This window comes from Oenanthe melanoleuca, chromosome 11, assembly GCF_029582105.1.
Source record: "Oenanthe melanoleuca isolate GR-GAL-2019-014 chromosome 11, OMel1.0, whole genome shotgun sequence".
NCBI lineage: Eukaryota > Metazoa > Chordata > Aves > Passeriformes > Muscicapidae > Oenanthe > Oenanthe melanoleuca.
In genome coordinates, this window is record NC_079345.1 from 1,386,071 (window position 1) to 1,405,976 (window position 19,906).

Consider the following 19,906-nt stretch of genomic DNA (forward strand, 5'->3'; position numbering starts at 1 on the left):
TGCTGGGAAATTATGGCATTTTCTCAAAAGGAAAGGACCAAACCTTGTTTTGGTGGTCAGGTGAGATGGCTGTGCACATGGCCTTGTCAGCCTGGCTGTTCCTGTTCTGTGTCCTCTTGGGGAGGAGGAAAACACCAATTTTTGGACAGGACAGGGCTGAGTGCAGCACATTCAAACACAGCTGCTGGGGAGAGCTGTGCCTTGGAGCTGGGAGTTTTGGGGCCAGGGGAGAAACAGCCAGTGCTGTGTGGTGCTGGAATCTGCAGGGCAGACTGGTAACCTTCCAGTCTCCTTCCCCAGCTGAAGGAGCTTCTCCAGAGGGTCTTTAGCAAGAGGACTTTGTGCCCAGTCCTGCTCCTTCCTCGGGCTCTCCTGGCTGTCTGATCCATTTTCCTCTAAGCCTGCTATTGTAATATTTATCTCTGGCACACACCATGCCCTGAGAGATTCCCACAAGGATTTCTGCAGCCAGCAGCCAGCAGAGCCCACAAAGAACCCTGCCACCTCCAAAAAAACACTGCCAAGGTGTCCCCACCTCCCTCCTTCCCTCCCTCCCTGCAGCAAATCCAGGGACACTCATCCCTCAGCAGTGGCTCTGCCAGGGAGAGTGTGGAAATAAATCAAGAGGGAACAAGTGCTGCTGGGGCTGCCTGCCCACAGCTGGGTTTGTGCAGCAGCCTGGAGAGGCAGAGATGTTTCCTGAGCTGACAGGGCTGCAATTACTCAACTGCTTGGAATAATTGAGTGGACACACTCAGCCCATTCCTTCCAGAGGAACTGAGCCTGTGCTGTCCACTGAGTGTTTTCACTGGAGAGAGGAGGGAAGGGAAAATATTTCTATTCTCTCTGGTTTAACAGAGCACTTTAGAGGTGCACCAGCAGTGGGTAAAGCTCTTTGGGACCTCTGCTCCCACTGCATTCCAGCACTAATAAACAAAGCACAGCTGCAGCTCCAGGGCTGTAAATACAGCTCAGTGAAACTAAAGTGGGCTGGGATTGCAGGTGGGAGCCAGGCAGTTTAACAATTGTTTTATTTCCCAAGGGCCTGGAGTGCCAGGATACAGGGAATGGCTTCCCACTGCCAGAGGGCAGGAACAGGTGGGGTACTGGGAGAAATTCCTCCCTGTGAGGGTGGCAGGACCTGGCACAGGTGCCCAGAGCAGCTGTGGCTGCCCCTGGATCCCTGGCAGTGCCCAAGGCCAGGCTGGAAGGGGTTTGGAGCAGCCTGGGAAGTGTCCCTGCCATGGCAGGGGGGGACTGGATGAGCTTTAAGGTCCCTTCCAACCCAACCATTCCAGGATTCTGTGATTCTGCTTTAGGAAATGAGTGTATAAAAATGATCTCTTTTTCCAAAAATCAAAACAATGAATAGCAGTAACTGAACTGTAGCTTGCCTGCTGTGTGTGTCACCTTTGTCACCTGCTCCAGGTGACCCTGCCCTGCCAGGGGATTGCACTGGATGATCTCTGGAGCTCTCAACCATAAATACTCTGTGATTTTGGGGTTCTGTGATTCTGTGTTTCCTGTGGGTTGGAGGCAGAGGAGCTCTGCCCTCAGAGGTGTTTGCAGCACCTGCTTCCCTGTGGTTCCACTCTTCCTTCCACTGTGGAGTGAGCACTGAAATAAATTCCAGGGCTCCAACTGCAATCATTTCTCATATGGTTGCATTGATTTTTTGGATATTCACAAGCTGTTGCCTTGATTGAATTTTATGGCAAGATTATGACCCGATTATGGAGAGCTGTGCTGGTGTTTATTATGCAGCCCCTAATAGAAACCCTCTTTTTAGCAAACCACTCTTCCTTTCTCCAGCACATTCTGCTGCTATTGTCTCCTCTCTGGTCACAATGGAAAACTCATGGGAAGTGGGGCTCCTCTATCGAATGTGGTAATTAAATTATCCTCATTTGTGGAGCTGTTCCTGGTGTGTATTTTTATTTAGCTTAATTATCCCCCTTGGCAGGGAGCCTGCTGGGAGTCCCCACACTAATGTTTCTCCAAAGGGAATCCAGCATCCTGCTCCCAGCCTGCATCTGTCTGTCCCTGTGTGCTGGCTCTGCTCTCCCTGCCTGCTTTTGCTCACTTTTTATTACATTTATTCCTTACTTAGTGCAGCCTTTTCTTCTCCCTTGAAATGGTTTTAATAATCTGTCATCTCTCTTGATTTACAATGAGTTTGGAGTGGGGTCACGTGCAGAGCCACCAGCAGTGGGTGTCACTGCTGCTCAGGAGGGCCTGGCATCACAGGCACCTCCAGAGGGATTTGCTGCTTCTACATTTGGGATTTCAGAGCCAGGGAATCCCAGGAATCAGCAGCAGCACCCCTGACTTGCAGGGTTGGGACACTGCACGTGCAGGGCACACAGAGAATTCTTCAAGGCTGCAATTGTATAGATTCAGGGAATATTTAATATTATTAATAAATACTATTTAATATATAATAATAAATATTTAGATTGGAGCCTTAGGACCATCAAGTGCCATTAACCTGGCCCTGCCAAGCCCAGCACTATTTGGGTCATCTCATGGGGGTTGGAATGAGATGGATTTTAAGGTCTCTTCCCACCCAAACCAATCCATGATTGATGTTCTATATTAGGAAGATGAGTGGATAGAAATAACCCATTTTTCCAAAAACCAAACAAAGCTTTTCAGTCTTTGTTGAAGTGGCTGCTAAAGGGATCCCTGAAAGTGCAAAACCCAGCAGGGACCATGTTCAGCTCCCTGGGATTCTTGGTGAGGAGAACAAGTCCTTCCTCTTCCTCACACTGTTCCCTGCATTTCCTGGAGCCTGCAGAAAACCCCAGCAGGACTCCCACGGAGCACTTCCCATGCAGTGAGAAACTGCTCAGGCAGGTCCTGGCAGGGTGCTGGGGACAGGTCCTGGCAGTGCTGAGCACCTGCTCTGAACAGCCCCTCCCAGCATGGCTGGGCCCTCTCTGCTGCTGCTGCCCCTCTGCACGTGGCTGGATCCCCCCATCACCTGCCAAGGGACACAGTTGTGTTTGCTCCTTTGCCTTGAAATGCTGTGGAATCCTGGAATGGTTTGGGTTTGAAGGGGTCTGAAAGCTCATCCAGTGCCACCCCTGCCATGGGGACACCTCCCACTGTCCCAGCTGCTCCAGCCCCATCCAGCCTGGCCTTGGGCACTGCAGGGATCCAGGGGCAGCCACAGCTGCTCTGGGCACCTGTGCCAGGGCCTCCCACCCCACAGGGAACAAATAGTGCCCAATATCCATCCATCCCTGTGTCCTGTCCCTCCATCCCTTGTCCCCAGTCCCTCTCCAGCTCTCCTGGAGCCCCTTTAGACCTTTGTGTAGGAGTTACCTCCTTCTTGGTGGTGAGACTTGAGCCCTTTGTGCCTTTTTGTCCCTTAGATCAGTGCAGGCTGGGGGACAGAAAATCTCTCTTTTTTTACAGCTCTCAGCTTTAGCTGAGAATGTGTGTTGGGCAGCACAGAAAGCAGAAGCATTTCCCTGAGTCTGGGCTTTGTTTCCTGCCTGGCTGCAATAACTGCCCTTGTTACCAAATTTATCTAAATGCAGAACTAAAAGATCTGATAGGTTTTTTCCTTGGCCAGATTCTGTTATCTTTGGGCTGTGGTGTATGTCTGCTGAGTACCACAGAGGGAACTTGTTTCTCCAATGTGACAAATTCAGTAAAATTATCTGTTGGTACCATCTCCACAAGCAGTTGTCAGTTTTATTATCTGAGTCAGATTATTGTTTATACAGACATTTACTAAAATACTACATTACCAGTCAAGAAGAACACAAAAGATTTTATATATATTTATATTTATATATATATTTATCTAAAAAGCAAAGCTGGCACAGCTAAAAATACAGTTAGTAAAAAACCTAATGCAGCCTGAAGTAGAAAAAGTATTTAGAAGCTGAAGAATTTATAACAGAAATCTTTGAAATGCTGCCAGTTTGAGCCAGAGGTGCAAAGCTTAATAACAAGTGAGGACAGGGTAAGTAAAGGCTGCTCACACCTTGTTCTTACTCCAGGTTTGTAGCAGCTCCTGCTCTGAGCAATGAGTTTATTGAATTATGAACATCAAAATTCCTGTGTTTCACTTAGGGCAATGGATTTTACTATTATGGAAGAAAATGGAAGTGATAAGGCTTGGTTGATGAACATAATGATTTTAGAACACATTAATTAAGAAGAGAGCTCACAAGTGCCTATTTCGAGCAGATGGAAAATTCAGGAAATCATCAGAGAGGTAATTGCAGTGGTTATGGAGCCAGAAAAAAAGGGAAGGAGCTCCTGAAGGGAAGCTAAAGGGGAAAGGATCTGATAGAAAAGTTGCCAGTCTCACCTTAGTGCTCAGGGCACAAACCTGGCTGTGGGGAAGAGAGAGAAGGTACAAAACAGGGGAAATGTGAATAACAACAAAGAGCAAGGATTGTGCCCAGGGGAGATGCTGACTCCTCATCTTGGAAAGGAGGGAGATGGTACCAGCTGCACTGCAGGGCTGGATTAGCAGCTGCCACAGGAGAGGTGACACTAAAAATGTGGAAATTGTGGCTAAGGAGCCAATAACATGCAAATGAAATAATAATAATAACCGTGGAGCACCAGCCACGCCAGGCTGGAGGCAGCAAGGTGGGACTGTACAGAGCCAGCTCAGAGGAGAGAGGGGGAAATAAAATCCACCTGGGGAGGAGAATCATCAGCCTGGGGACTGGGAATGGACACAAACACCTCTGGGTGTGTGGCTGCCCTTTCCCAGTCTCTGGGACCAAGCTGGAACTCGTGCTTCATCAGCCCTCAGGTGTTCTGGGTGGAGTGATGCTGCATGAGAAGGAATATTGAGAGAAAAAAGCTGCACAAACCAGCTGGGAAAAATGCAAAATGCAGTTTGACATGGATGTCATCATCTTCATCATCATCTTCCTCAGAGACAGGACCAGGCAGTGCTGCAGCCACAAGAAAGTGGCCTGAAGAGCACACACAGAAATGGTGATTGAGGAATAGCACTGAAAAGGAACGTCCAGGAGTAGCAGAGGAGCAGCCAGCAGGAGGATCAGGGGATAGCTGTTATTTCCTGGTACCTGTTCACACCCAGATGAAGGTTTTCCTGCTCACTCTCCCTTTATCCCCTTTGCCATTTCAGTGCTGGGGTTCCTGGCAGTGAAATCCAGCAGATTCTGGGAGCTGGGGAGGGAAAAGTGCCATGAAAACAGGTGATCAGCACCATCCCATCTCCTTGCTGCAAGGAGCTGATCCTCACAGCTTGGACACAGATCCTGGAGGCCTTTTCCAACCTGAATGATTCTGGAATTCCAAGTTTTCCCATGGCTCATTGGCCACATGCCCCTCCTGCCTCCAGGGATGCATCTGGGCCCCAAAATGCTGCTGGAGCAGAGGTGACTTGGGGTAAGGGCCACTTCACCCTTTGATTCCTCATTTATTTTCCTTTGGCTCCTCTGAGTCTCTCCAGTAATTCCAGCAGCAGAGCCCCAAACCTGTCTCTGCCTCCTGCATTGTGCAGGCCTTAAATTGCAAATAAACCTGATAATAGAAGAGAGGAACTGAGGAAGACTGAGTAATAAGACTTGGATGCCACGGTGCTGTGAAGCCTCAAAGCACTGATAACAGATAAAATCAAATTATCAGAATCTGGGTGTATTTCACAATTAAAAATAATGGTTTTAATTAAAATAATTCCAGGGGAGAAGGAAGTAGAGTATCATGAGCCACATTTTATGCTCTTCCCATAACTTCATATCAATCTGAAAGCTGCTGTTCCTACAGTCATGGAATCCTGGAATGGTTTGGATTGGAAGGGGCCTTTAAAGCTCATCCTGTTTAAAGCTCATCACCTTCCACTAAACCAGGCTGCCCCAAGTTCTTGGTCTAGAGCCCTTTGTCAGGTTTCTGTGAATATTTTGTTGCAGTCCTCTCAGTTACACCAGGGCCCCATCACTCCCAGGACAGACACTGCCCTGTGAATCAGCAGGACAAGGTGTAAAACACCCTGAAATCCTGCAGAAAGTGCTCCTGGATTTGTTTGGGTGCATTAAATGATGGCAGAGAATGATGCCCAAAGGTGCAGAGGATTAAAGCAGAGTTTTGGCAGTGTGTGAGACAAGCCCTCCTCCCTGCAGAGCTGGATTTGCTGGGAGGGCACGCTGGGGTTAAGCAGCAGAGCAGGTTCCAGGAGCTGTGGGGGGAGGATGGAGCAGATTGCCAAGGCACAATTACAGTAAATGAAGGAAGCACAGCCCACACCTGTGCCTGGGACCCTGAGCTCCAATCCAGCCCTGATTGCATCTCCAGGGACTTCCCAGAGGTAAAGTGTCAATTAGTGTAATGACCCTGGACTTTGTCCACTCTGCTCCCTCGTTCTGCGCGTGGAATAATTTCATGGTCGCTGGGGGATCTCTTTTAGCAAACTCCTCACAACACCACCTGCTCACCCTCTCATTCTTGCAGTGCTATTCCCAGCTCTCCTTGCTGGGATTGCTGAGCTGGAATAGAAATGCAGCTCACCCCAGAGGCAGCATCCTCACAGACAATGGTGCCCAGACACCTGTACAGATAATTCCACCTCTTTTTGGAGCAGGGAATGCAGCAAACCTGGCCTTGCAGCCCAGCCTGCATAAGCATTCCAGGAAAGGATGGGACTCCAGGCAGGAGAGGTTCCCAGCTCCCTGAACAGCTCACACTGATTACCATGAGGTAATTATCCCCATTTTACATGCAAATTCCAGGCACTCTTGCAGATTTTGTCTCAAAATGCCCTTGCTTAAGGCTGGAGGCAGTTTTAACTCCCCTGCAGTCAGTAAATACTTGATAAATCCATGGATTTGTGGGATTTTGGGGCATGTTGTGGAGCTGAACAGAAATACCTGAGGCAAAACTTGAGCCTTGGAGCCAAGGCAGGAAAACCAACCCCTATGGAATGGGGATATCCATGGGGTCAAGAAAAGAAAACCATTCTCCATGGAGCAGGGTTAGATGGATATTGGGAAGGAATTCCTCCCTGTGATGGTGCTGAGGCCCTGGCACAGGTGCCCAGAGCAGCTGTGGCTGCCCCTGGATCCCTGGCAGTGCCCAATTCCAGCTTGGATGGGGTTTGGAACAACCTGGGACAGTGGAAGGTGTGGAATGAGATGAGCTTTAAATCCCTTCCAACCCAAACCATTCCAGAATTGTCAGATCCTACAAAATTCAGGGGCTTCTCAGGATACTCTGGATTTCAGGGTGGTCCAGCTCTCTGCAGCAGGATCCATTCAGCTGGGTGTGAGAGCAGCAGCTCCAGCTCCTCATCCCACATTCCCTTCCTGCTCTCTATCAGCACAGCTCAGCCCAGCCCCACAATCAGCCTCTCCCTGGCTGCCTGCCCAGCTGGGATATTTATAGGGTTTACTGGAAAAGCTTTGGCACATCCCTGGCCTTCCAAATGTGATTGTTTTGCAAAGAAGGAAATTAGCTGGAGTGTGGGGCTGGTGGCCAGCTTGGCCTGGGAGCAGAGGGAGCCCGAGGTCAGGACCCAGCTGCATTGTTTCTTTTATCTTCAGAAGGAATTTGCAGCTCTCTGTGGGGTTTTTGGTAGTTTTTTTAAGTGACTCTTAACATGATGGACAAAGAGAGATCATTATTAGGGATCCTGCTTTTTAGAAATACTTGAGATATCAGTGAAGTGCACTCTGAGCACTCCAGCAAATACCTGCTGGAGGAATTGATGGGTCAGGATCTGGTCATTTCTGACACGTTTGGGGCATGGCAGATGGGTCCCAGCTTGGAATAATCAAGCTGTAATGGAAGAATGTGGATGGGGCAGAACCTCAGCATGCTGTGGAATGGGGGAGGTATTCTCATCTTGGACAAGGCCCTTCTATTCTTCTCCTCTCTGTTTGCATAATGTGAGTTCATTTCCTTGGTGGCTGTGGAGTTTAGCTGGCCTGGGGTTGTGTTTGAAAGCCTTCCTGAGAACACTCTTGTAAAAGAAAATATTGACATTCCCTCCAACAAACGCCTCCGCCCGGGCAGGTGTTCCAGGAGGGCTCTTGGAGGAGGGGATGAGAGTGCAGAGCTGCTGGCCTCAGGTGGGACACACTGGAAGGGTTGCCCTGGGAAATTTTCTGTCCTAAGCTGTCTGGGAAGGTGTTTGTCCTGTGTCTGGGAAGTCTCCCTTGATAATCATTTAAGGAGGACAACCCAGAAATGCTCTTTTATTTGCTAAGACAATTCCCTTGGGAATCCACATCAGCTCCTAGCAGGTGAAACATTCAGGGCCCTGAATGGAAAGCTGAGCTGCTCTGGAGCCAGGTGATCTGTGGGCAGGACAAGCCACTGCCCCCCTGCCCTAAGCAGGGCACTCTGCCAGCCTGGATTCCTTCCAGCTGCCAGGATGTTTCCACATCTCCTCCTCGAGGCCCAGGGACAGTCCTGTGGCCAGCCTGGTGATGTGGGCAGCAGAGTGAAGCCCCAGCAGTGACCCCTGTGCTTTCCCTTGCAGTTTTGCCAGTGAGGAGTACCAGAGGGCTGTGGAGCACATCTCAGGGCTGGTCCAGCAGCACAGGGCCACCCTGGTGCCAGGCCAGCCCCAGCTGAACGTGTGTGACCAGGCTGTCATGGTGAGTGCCTGCAGCACAAATGCACTGGGGAATCCTGGGTTAAAATGCATTTTGGAAAGGTTTCACAAAATGCCAGTGTTGGCAGGGGATGAGAAGAGATGTATGGTCACCTGCTGGTGGCTTCCTTGCTTAGAGACAGGGCAAATTCTTGTTTTCCTTTCTAATCCCCTTCTGCAAACCTCAAAATCCTGGAGTCATGGAATCCTGCAATGGTTTGGGTGGGAAGGGACCTTAGAGCCCATGAAGCCCCACCCCTGCTGTGGTTCCACCATCCCAGGTGCTCCAAGCCCTGTCCAGCCTGGCCTGGGCACTGCAGGGATCCAGGGGCAGCCACAGCTGCTCTGGGCACTGTGCCAGGGCCTGCCCACCCTGCCAGGGAGGAATTCTGCCCCAATATCCCATCTCACCCTGCCCTCTTTGCTTTCAGTCCTCTATGGGACAGTGCCTGATTTTCAGTGATGTATCTTTAGTCTTGCTCTGTCTCCTCCAATTCCCCCCATGCCTGAATTTTCCAGTCTTCATTTCAGGAACATTTTCAGCTCTGTTTTCTCTTTCAAGTCTCCTGTTGGAAAGTTACAGTTTGGCTTCCCTGTCAAACCCTGCTTGGTTTGTTGAGAACCTGGGAAAGGAACTGGATAATCTGGGGGAGGTTGTCACTCGACAGGAGGTTGTGTCTTCTGAGGGAATGTGTCTGTGGGCTGACAGACAAAATAGTAACAGGCAAAATCTTACAGACAAAATGGGCTGTTACAAAATAGTGACAGAAATAATCTGAATCAGTCAGAACCTGCTGCCTCTGGTCTGTCACCAGCAAAGAACAAAACGTGGAGCTGTGTCCCCTCAGTAACAAGGCAAAGATCTCCCTTAGCTTTGTCCCATCTCTTTATTTTTAGATGTCAAATAGGAAAAAGATTTGAGGGCCCATTGTTTCTGTGTTGTTTTCTTTCCTTATTCAACTTTTCCCTTAATGAGCACTGTTCTCTGCTCCTCTGGGACACAGCCCTGCATTTCTTCCAAAACTGCCTCACAAACTGAAGGCCATCAGAGGCACAGAGTGAGCTGGGGATCCTCATCCCAGGAGAAATATTTCAATCCCAGCAGGAAACATGGGGAGTTTTCCTCACAGGATAACTCCATGGTCACTCCACCAAAGTATCAGGCACCAGAAATGAAGATAAGCAAGTTTTTAGGGAGTGATTATGTTGCTGGGGTGGACTGGGGCCTAGATCTGTATTTGGGTGATGCTGGGAGATGAAGGTCATTTACTGACACTGTCTCCTGTCCCCTGTTTATTTGATAAGGGTGTTTGATGTATTTGGGAGAGAGGAGGAGAATTGTCTTTGCTTACACATAAACAAAGTGTGTGACAAGGAAATGTCCAAGGCCAGGGAGGGACAGGACACAGGGAATGGCTTCCCACTGCCAGAGGCAGGGCTGGGTGGGATGGGCAGGAATCCTTGTGAGGGGCTGGCACAGGTGCCCAGGGAAGCTGTGGCTGCCCCTGGACCTCTGGAAATGTCCAAAACCAGCTTGGACAGGGCTTGGAGCAGCCTGGGACAGGGGAAGGTGTCCCTGCCATGGCAGGGGTGGCACTGGATGAACTTTAATGTCCCTTCCAACAAAACCATTGCAGGATCCCAGGACAGCAGGTGGATCACTCTGAGCTCCTGCAGCCAGGACTGGTGTTTGCAGCCCATCTGTGCTGGGTCCCAGCAGTGTCCAGGGAGCTCCCCCAGGGCTGTGCTGGGTTTTCCTGCTCTGGAAGTGTGGGAGAGGCTGTTCTGCAGCTCACAGCACACGTGGTATCTGTCCCCAGGGCTCCCAGCACAGACCAGCAGCAGGACTGGGACTGCAGGAGTGTAGCACAGACCATTTATTGTTCTGCCTTTTCAAAAGAACAAACATTTCATTTCATGTGTTCTTTTGGCTCTCAGTTCCTTCTGCAGAGCACTCATTTTCCAGCCGTGGCTGCACATTTTAAAGCAGAGGAACAGATTTAGAAAATGGCATTAATTGTGTGAAAGCCTGCAGAGCCCTGGTGCAGAGGTGGCTCAGCACAGCTCCCTCTGTGTCTGCTCCTCTGCAGGAATAGCTGGTGTCTCACTGCCATCTGTTGTCAGCTCCATGGAACAAAAACCTGCTCCACTGGTTTGTTTTTTTTTTTTTTTTCCTGGGGTTGAGCATTTCTTTTCTATAGGAATTTAATTCCAAGAAAACAGAAATACTTGCAGGGTGAAAATCAGCAAAATCAAAGGTCAGTGTTGAACTGGCCTTTGATAGGGGACAGCAAGAATGTCCCATGGATGGACAGACCTGAGAGAGGGAGGGACAGACAATGAGCACAAAAGATCCCTGAAGGCAGAATGGGAATTGTTATCTGCTCTTCCCATGACCACAATCCCAAATATTAAATGGCAAAACCTCAGTGAAATCAAAAATGTTCATTTATCCAAGTTCCTTCCTCCATTACTCCCTCTGCAAGCTGAGGTTGGCAGTGGATCTCCTTGCTGGTGTCCTTTTTCTGTTCTACACATTCAGGTGGCTTAAGAAACATGGAAACAAGGATAACAGATAAGTTTGGTGTGCAGTAGAAGAGGTGTTTAAGGAATTCTTCCTGCTCCATCTGCCCATGGATTCATCATCAAAATGCTCATTAAAATACCAACATTCTTATCTCTCACACACCCTTGGCCTTCTGCTGCCTTTTGCTTCCTCAGGAAGGTGCCTGGATACTGCAGTGCTGAGAATGGGACCTCCCCTGGAATCCCAGGAAAACTGGGGGTGACACCAGAACCTCCCACTCTGGTTGCCCTGTGCTGTACAGGAGGGACAGGAGGGTCAGCAGAGAGGCCAGGAGGGACTGGTGTGTCCCAGAAGAGGGAACCATCTGCTGCACAGGATTTGTAGCCTTTCCCAGCTTTTATTTGAGCACTGTTTGGAGTGGGGAAGTTTATGAGCCTAGAGGCTTGGGCTGCAAGAGGAGTTTCATTTTTCAACAGCACATAAAAGTGTCTTTGTGAGGAACATAAAGAGCTGCTTGGGGTGAGAGCTTAGCAGATACTTGGTGTGAATCATCTCTCTGTCTCTTTCTGTTTGTTTTTAACAGAATTGGTCCCCTCCAGGCTGTGAGAAGCTTGGGAAGTGCCTGAAAGCACCAGAGTCTGATCCTAAGAAATGCTCTTGGCCTCACTGATGGCTGCAGCCCTGCAGAGCTCCCCAGAGGCAGCTGGACATGCAGTTTGCAGTGCCTGCTCCTGTGGCACTCCTGTTTACACAGGAAGGGTGTGTGATGTGTGCATGATATCATCACTTGCTCTTCCAAAAGGGCCAGTGTTTATATTCCTCGTGCTCAGGGTTTAGCCTCTACCCCTCTCTTCTCCCAGCTCTTTCCCTACATGGTAACTCCAGTGAGGATTGGTGCAGCTGGAAAAGCTCTCTGGACAGCCACCACTCCAGGATGCCAAGGGTCACTCCTGCTCCTTCCAGCCCACCTTGCTCACTGGGGTGCCCCAACAGCAGCCATGGGACAGGTCAGGAAGCTCAGAGCTGCCAGAGAGCCCTGCCCAAACTGCCCGTGTTTTGTTTGCCTGTAACTTGTTGTTTTAACATTTGATTTCCATTGTGAGCTCTGCACATCAACTTGTTTTTCCTTTCTCCTGAAGTTTGTGAGTCCTGGGTGCAAACAGGGGATCCCCCTGTTCACAGCTGAGGGGTTTGGATCCAGGGACTATGCCCTGAATTCCTTCCATGTGTAGCTGCAAACATTCCCTAGGCTGTGGTGTAAGGAAAGGTGAGGGCTGTGTTCAGGTGGGTGCTGGGTTGGGGTTACAGCCCCTGCCAGTGCCTGAAGGAGCTCCCAGAGAGCTGGAGAGGCACTTTGGACACAGGGAATGGCTCCCACTGCCAGGGGCAGGGCTGGATGGCATCTTGGGCAGGAATTCCTCCCTGTGAGGGTGGGCAGGCCCTGGCACAGTGCCCAGAGCAGCTGTGGCTGCCCCTGGATCCCTGGCAGTGCCCAAGGCCAGGCTGGACAGGGCTGGAGCAGCCTGGACAGTGGAAGTGAGGTTGCACTGGATGAGCTTTGAATCCCTTCCAACCCAGACCATCCCGGGATTCTGTTCTGTTATTGGTGCAGGACATTTGTGGGGAGCTGGGGGTGAGGTGCTCATTTCAGGGCTCTCCTTAATTTCCAAAAATCTGTGTCTAAAGCTGGTCCAAGCCATGCTTCCCATCCCATGCTCTGGGCCCAGCCAAGTGCAGGCTCAGAAATGCCCCTTTGCCTCAGCCCTTGACTCCTGACCCCATTTCCAGCCCATGCTCTCTGAGGAATTCTCCTTGTGCAAACTTTGCCCAGGCTGGGAGTAGCTCTCCTTTAGCCAGAGTTCCTGGGGAGCACAATTGCTCAATTCCACAGAGCAGATCCCTGCTCTGCCTGGGGCCTGTTCCACACCCTTCCCTGTCCCCAGTAAACCTGTCTGGATTAAATCAGCTCCTCTGGGCCCTCAGGGCAGCAGCTGGAGGGAGCCCTGAGCCTGTTTGGGTTCAGCCTGAAAGGAGAGGTTTAGTTTGGATGTAAGGAAGGAATTGTTCCCTGTGAGGGTGCAGAGGCCCTGGCACAGGTGCCCAGAGAAGCTTGGAGCAGCCCTGGATAGTGGAAGGTGTTCCTGCCCTTGGAGGGGGTGGAACAGGATGAGCTTTTAGATCCCTTCCCACCCAAACCATTCCATGATTCCCCATTTGTCCTTCCACCCCTGCAGTCTTTTCCATGTGCCCTCTCTGGGTGATGTTGTGCTGTCTGAGGAAAATCCAGATGCTCTGTACCTGGGAACAGCTCAAATTCCTTCCCAAGCAGTGGGAGCTGCTTGAGAGCTCTGCTTCTGTGCCAGCTGCTGTGCTCCACTGGCTCTGGGCTCTCAGCTGCTTGTTCCTCCCCTCCTGTAATCCCAAACAATCCATTCCCATCTTTATGTACCTGTAATCCCCTCCATGGTAATTCCTGGTGTGTGCCTCATGAAGCTGGATAATCCCATCAGACTGGAATAAGAGTCAGCTCTTGCTGTTCCACCTCTCAGAAATCCCAGCCAGCATTTCAGGGATCCTGCACATCTGCAAGTGACATTTGTTTATAGCCCACATTGCTTAGGGTGTTCCTAATTGTCATTCAAGTGTATCATGGCATTTCCAGCTCATCCAGAACATTCCTCCTTGTTTAGACACAGCTCAAGGCTTGGGAGATGTGGCCAGCAGCTCCCTCAGAGGTGAGGTGAGGGCAGGGAGCAGCTGTGGGTCTGTCAGCACAGGGCACCAGGTAAAACCAGATAAAACCAGAGCTGGGAAAGGGGCTCAGCCTGGGGAAAAGGAGGCTCAGGGGGAATCTGTGGCTCTGCACAACCCCCTGACAGGAGGGGACAGCCCCAGGTCGGGCTCTGCCCCAGGGAACAGGGACAGGAGCAGAGTTGTGCCAGGGGAGGGTTAGGTTGAATATCAGAGAATTTTATTCATGGAAAGGGGAAAGCACTGGCACAGGGCAGAGGTGATACCCCATCCCTGACGTGGATGTGGCACTGGGGTGACCATGGTGGTGCTGCTGGGCTCAGGCTTGGGCTCAGTGATCTCCAAGGTCTTTTCCAACCTCAGTGACTGAGCCCACAATTCTGTCACTGAGCCCTGCTCTCACTGCAAAGCTCCCACCAGAGGAGGGAGTCCCTGGCTGCAGCTCCCTGGCAGCCCTGAAAGCCTTGAGAGGTAACAGCATTTTGTGGGATTTTGTGCTGCTTAGGAAGGGTTCCCCCAGCATTAGAGCTCCTCAGCCCCCAGAATTTGCTCTGGACACCTCCTCCCTGTCCCCTGCCTGCTGCTTCCTCCTTTTCTCTTTCACAGCTGCACTCTGGAAGCTCCTGCTTTGCCCCTGGAACTTGCTCTGAGCAGCCACAGGGTTTGTCCCCCACTCCCAGCACAGCAAACCCTCATTGCTCCCTGGAATGATCTCAGGACACAGATCCTGGAGGAGAACTTTGTACTTGAAAAGTAAGTGAAGCCATGGAGTGTCTGTTTAGAATAAAAGGGCATGAAGCAGATAATAAATAATCAGGGTTTAATGTGACAAAGCTTCTGCTTTAAATTTAAATAGGAATAGTTGTTTTACAGCTGGATTATAGTTGGAATTTCAAATTAATGCTTTTTCTAAAAATGTACAGATTTAAAAGTTGTGAGGTGAAGAACTAATGAGGACAAATAAACTTAATTTATCAGCAGTGCAGTCTGTGATTTCACCTGTAAGCCAAAGGAATAACCCCTTGCTTAGGGAGACCCTCCCAGATTCACCTCCTGGATCATGGGACTGACTGGGGTTAAAAATAACTTGGTTTGTTTTGCTGGAATTATTTTGACCATGGATTAATCTGCAGTTCAGAGGCTGGGGGGAGCTGGATGGTGCCTGCAGCCCCCACTGCCCACTCAGGGCCCATGAAACCATCCTGAGCTGCTGGCCTGAGGCTGCCCAGTTTGGGAACTGGAGGGATTTCCTGCCCACTCAGGGACCTGCAGCAGCCAAACTGGTCTGGTGGTGGCTTCTGTTCTCAAGCTGGGAGACAGAACTGCCAAAGGAATGCTGGAGTTTGGGGCTCTGATGTTCCTTTTTTATGTTTATTATGCTGAACGCTAAAAGCTCAATATCTTCCTGGCCTAAGAGCCCAAAGAATTTCTTTCTTGCCTTTAATTTCCAATTAGCTGAGCCTCTCAAGCCTCCCAGCTCTGCCCCTGAGGCTCTGTTATCATCCCACCCTCCGTGCAGAGAAGCTTCTGAAATGGATGGAACTAATCATCCTGGAAAAACTCAGCTGCATTTCCAGCTCTGGCTACAAAAGTGGAGCCTGGATTTCAAATCCTGCAGCCACAAATGGATTATTTCGGTGGCAAATTGCTCCCTGGGGAGCAACAATTTGGGGAGCTGAAGGCTGGAACTAGGAAGCAGCAGATCAATTGCCTCACTTAGAGCCAAGGTTAATGCCCTGCAAACTGCCCTGAGTGCAGCAGGGAAGGAGAACTCAGCCTCAGGAATGTTCAGAGGGAAAAGGGGGAATTTGGAATGAGGGAAGCCCATGGATGTGCTGGTAAAACCTGGGGGCTGTTTCTGTGGGGTTTGACTAAAAGAAGTGGAACTGGTATCTCCAAAAAGGAGGCTGTGGGACTTGGAGCAGGAGTGCAAGTGGCAGTTCCCATACCTGTCACCTCCAGCCTTTCCCAAACATCATGGACAGCATCCCAAAATTCCTGGTTTCACATAAAGGATCTTCTCAGTTTGGACACTCTTATTTTCCCCAGTGACAACTGTGTTGAAATAACCCCATGAAGCTGAAGAGGGACCTGTGGAAGGTGAGAACTGAATGGAGTTTGTGGGAGAGGAAGGTTTGGGGTGCTGGGAGGAGATTTTTGGTGCAGAGTCCCCAGCAGCCTCTGGAGCAGAGCCAGCAATTCCTCCCCAGGGATCCTGCCCTTGTCCTCAGCACTGGGAAACTTTACAAACTAAACACACTTTTATTCTCTTAATAGTTCCTTTGCTTGTTCAGCTTCCAAGTAACTGTTCTGCAGTTAGAATGGCCTGTTTTCCATCTCTCCTAGCAGTTAGAATACTTGGAAATCGACTTTTCCTTTTGTTTTCTGGTAGCATGGGATGTTTTTCTGTGTTATCAGGAGGCGACACTGTGGTGCCCCTTGAATTAAACTGTCAGGTTTTAAGAACAGCTGCAAGGGAAGAACTGAAATCCCATTTTGGGTTCTTTTTTCCTTTGGAAAATGGCTATTTTAAACACCAAGGCTGCTTTTGCCTGTTTTCTTCATATCCCCTTCCACCGTTTAAAGTTTTGTTGTTGCTTGAAGTGGAGTTGGGATTATATAAATCCTAAATAAAGGTGGATCCATAGCCAGAAGCTTGTGGTCTTTTAGGAGGGAGAAAAAACCTCTGCCTTCCAGCTTCTGAGAGAGGCAATCTGGCAGCTCCGGGGGCCTTTGTCCCTCTTGGAGTCACTTAACACCCTCTGGGTGGCAGGAGGTTGGTAGCACAATTCCCAGCTGAAAGGGAGAGCAGATAAAAGCCAGCAGTGAGGAATGTGAGCCAAATCCATTAGTTCTGGACCAGACACAAAATCCAGGCTGGCCAGAGGAGAGAGAAGAGTTTTGTGTCTTCTCCAAGGGTCTGATCCAACCTGCTGCAGCAGGCAGGAGGTGCTGCCTTGGGCTCTGGGGGAGGCAGAGCTGGATCACACATTTTTCCCTCTTTCAGGGGGACAAAACCAGCTCTGAGGCTTCTGTCCCAAGCCCGGGGATCTGGCTGGGGAGCTGCATTCTTCTGGTGTTGAAATAAGATATTTCAAATTTGTTGGGGCTTTTTTTGTTGTTGGGTTTTTTTTAAAAGAGTTTAAAGTGCATGAGTTTCCTCAGCTGAGATTGAAAGGAAACATTCCAGTGGATTTGCAGGGAAATTTTTGTGCTCGTTTTCCCTCGTGGAAGGGAGATGTTGAAATTCAGGGCATTTTGTTCCACTTCACACTGAAGTGTTAAAATCCTGAAGGGAACAGAAACTTCCAGGCTCAGCACAGCTCTTTAATTGCCTGGTTAAGCTGATTAAAGTTAGTTCCCAAACTTTTCTACTGCCAGTTTCTATTACCACCTCTCCTATCAGCATCTCAAAGCACTTTTAAATCACGGATTTTAAATCACTGATGGCCTCCAGAAAAGAGCCAAACCCAGAGGCTCCTGGGGGAGTCCAGATTCCAGGTGCTGATTCCTTTGCCAGGCACAGATCAGCCCTGAACCTCTGTGGAGTCACCCCGGGTGATATTCCAGAGCCCTTTGACATCACATTTGGAAAAGGGTCCTAGGAAAGTTCTTTGCAGATGGAAATTGCAGCAGGAGTCAGGAGTGTTGTTTGAAAGGTGGAACAATCACAGGAAAAACTGATTTCCTTGGGGTGTTCCAGTCCTGGTCTGTGCTGGTGGGTGCAGTTGGAATCCTTGGAGATGGGGGATAAATCAGGAGTTCAGGCAGGAATCTCAGGAATGTTGGCTTTTAACCATGATTTCTGGCAGCTGGGTCACTGCAAGTCCAGTTTGGTGTAACCTTTGTGCCCTTCCTGGCAGAACTGATCCCACATCTGAGGAGCAGGAGAGATCCTGGCTATGGGATGGAACAGAGGGGGCACCCAGCAGCTCATCCTGGTGAAGGTTTGCCAGGGCCTGGTTGGGCTGAGGGGCCTGGGAACCTCACCCAGCCTCCAGGAAAATGTGGTGGAGTCTCCTGCAGTGAGGGTGGGATGGTGGGGGGCTCACAAACAGGACAGGGGTGACACTGACCCCCCATTCCAGCCCCTCTGTTAATGAGAGGCAGAAGCAGAGCTGGCAGGCTGAAAAGATATTATTTTTTTTCTTTCTTTTTTTTTTTTTTTTTTTTTTTCCCCAGGAAATAAGCTCCTGCTTATTTATTTCCACGAGTAGGCAGATAAATTCCATCAGCAATTCCATCTGCCAGGAAGAAGAGGAGTTGCTGGAATAGCTCATTGTCCAGTGCTGTGCTTGTAAGGTCACCAGAAAAACCCGTCCAGCTCATCCCAGCAAGCTGCACAGCCCTGGGTCCACTGGTTCCCTGTCCTTCCTCCAGGTTTGGAACAGCTGCCCAGAGGATTCTTCTGGTGCCAAAGAGATAATCTGAGCTCAGGGAAAATCTTAGTTGGTGAGGGAGCAGGGGCTGTCTCTGGCAGCAGAGGGAGTTGACCTTAACAGGAGTTGGGATTGTTCAGCCTGGGGAAGAGGCGGCTCCAGGGGAGCCTTAGGGCTCTTCCCAGTGCCTGAAGGGGTTCTGAGAGAGCTGGAGAGGGATTTGGAAAAGGGCCAGGGTAAGGGGCAATGGCTTCCCCAGAGGGCAGGGTTAGATGGGATATTGGGCAGGAATCCTTCCCTGTGAGGATGGTGAGGGGCTGGCACAGGTGCCCAGAGCAGCTGTGGCTGCCCCTGTGTCCCTGGAGTGCCCAAGGCCAGGCTGGACAGGGCTGGGAGCACCCTGGCTAGTAAAAGGTGTCCCTGCCCATGGCAGGGGCTCTCCAGAAGGTGTGGGTGAAGTTTTCCTGGTCACAGCTCTCAGCAGCAAACACTGAGCTCAGCCAGGGCTGTTACAGGCTCAAACTGCTTCTGCTTTCTGCAGCCAGCCCTGCCCGATGGGATTGGAGCAGATCCAAGGTGTATTTGCTAATGGAAGAACAGTTCTGCTCATCTGGGGGATTTTTTACAGCCAAACAACATTCACCACTGGGAGATGGGAGCTCCCTGAGCTGCCCAGGACTCGGTGACACCAGGAGCTGCTGGTCCAGAACCCAGGGCTGTGTTATTGTCCCTCGTGGGTCTCATCCCACACAACGGGTTTAACAAACTCAGAATGACTCCAGGAGTTCACACGAGGTGATGAGGGATGGAAAAGCAGGAAATTGGAAAGTCCTGAGGAGCTGTGTGTGCAAGGCTGGGCAGGGGTGAGGGGGTGGAAATGGAACCCCCAGGCAGGGACCTCCTTTCTGAGGCTGGGCCAGGCAGGGAAATCCAGATCCACACAGAGCAGGTACTTGGGAACTCTTCAGAGGGGAGCCTGGGGCTCCATTCCTGGATGTGCCAGGGCTCCATGCACCTGGAATTGCAGCTCCCTGTGCCAAGGTGCCAGGGCTCCAAGCACCTGGAATTTGCAGCTCCATGTGCCAAGGTGCCAGGGCTCCATGCACCTGGAATTGCAGCTCCATGTGCCAAGGTGCCAGGGCTCCAAGCACCTGGAATTTGCAGCTCCATGTGCCAAGGTGCCAGGGCTCCATGCACCTGGAATTTGCAGCTCCATGTGCCAGGGCTCCATGCACCTGGAATTGCAGCTCCCTATGCCAAGGTGCCAGGGCTCCAAGCACCTGGAATTTGCAGCTCCATGTGCCAAGGTGCCAGGGCTCCATGCACTGGGGTTATCAGAGCTCCCTGTGCCAAGGTGCCAGGGCTCCAAGCACCTGGAATTGCAGCTCCATGTGCCAAGGTGCACTGGGGTTACCAGAGCTCCACACATGGGGGAATCTGGGCTCTGTGCATGAAGTGTCAGAGCTCCAGGCACCAGGGAGTCAGGGCTCCACACACCAGGGGTATCAGTGCCTCATGTCCTGGGGTACCAGACCTTCCTGCTCTGGGGGCTCTGGGATGCCTCCATGTCTGGAGTACCCCACCTCCATGCACTGGGAATTTGGGGCTCTGTGCACGGGGATACCAGAGCTCTGTGTGCCAGCGGGGGTGATGCTCCAT

The 19,906-nt window shown here is 50.6% G+C and overlaps 1 protein-coding gene across 1 annotated transcript in view; it reads left to right on the plus strand.

The window, feature by feature from the left end:
• The window catches only part of GALNS (galactosamine (N-acetyl)-6-sulfatase), a 41,115-nt gene extending 26,267 nt beyond the window's left edge, over positions 1 to 14,848 (plus strand). Inside the window, exons 13-14 of the mRNA XM_056500904.1 lie at positions 8,477 to 8,594; positions 11,701 to 14,848. Coding sequence (XP_056356879.1) covers positions 8,477 to 8,594; positions 11,701 to 11,787 — 205 coding nt within the window. The 3' untranslated portion in view covers positions 11,788 to 14,848. The remainder of the gene's footprint in view (positions 1 to 8,476; positions 8,595 to 11,700) is intronic.
• Positions 14,849 to 19,906: the final 5,058 nt, after the last annotated feature.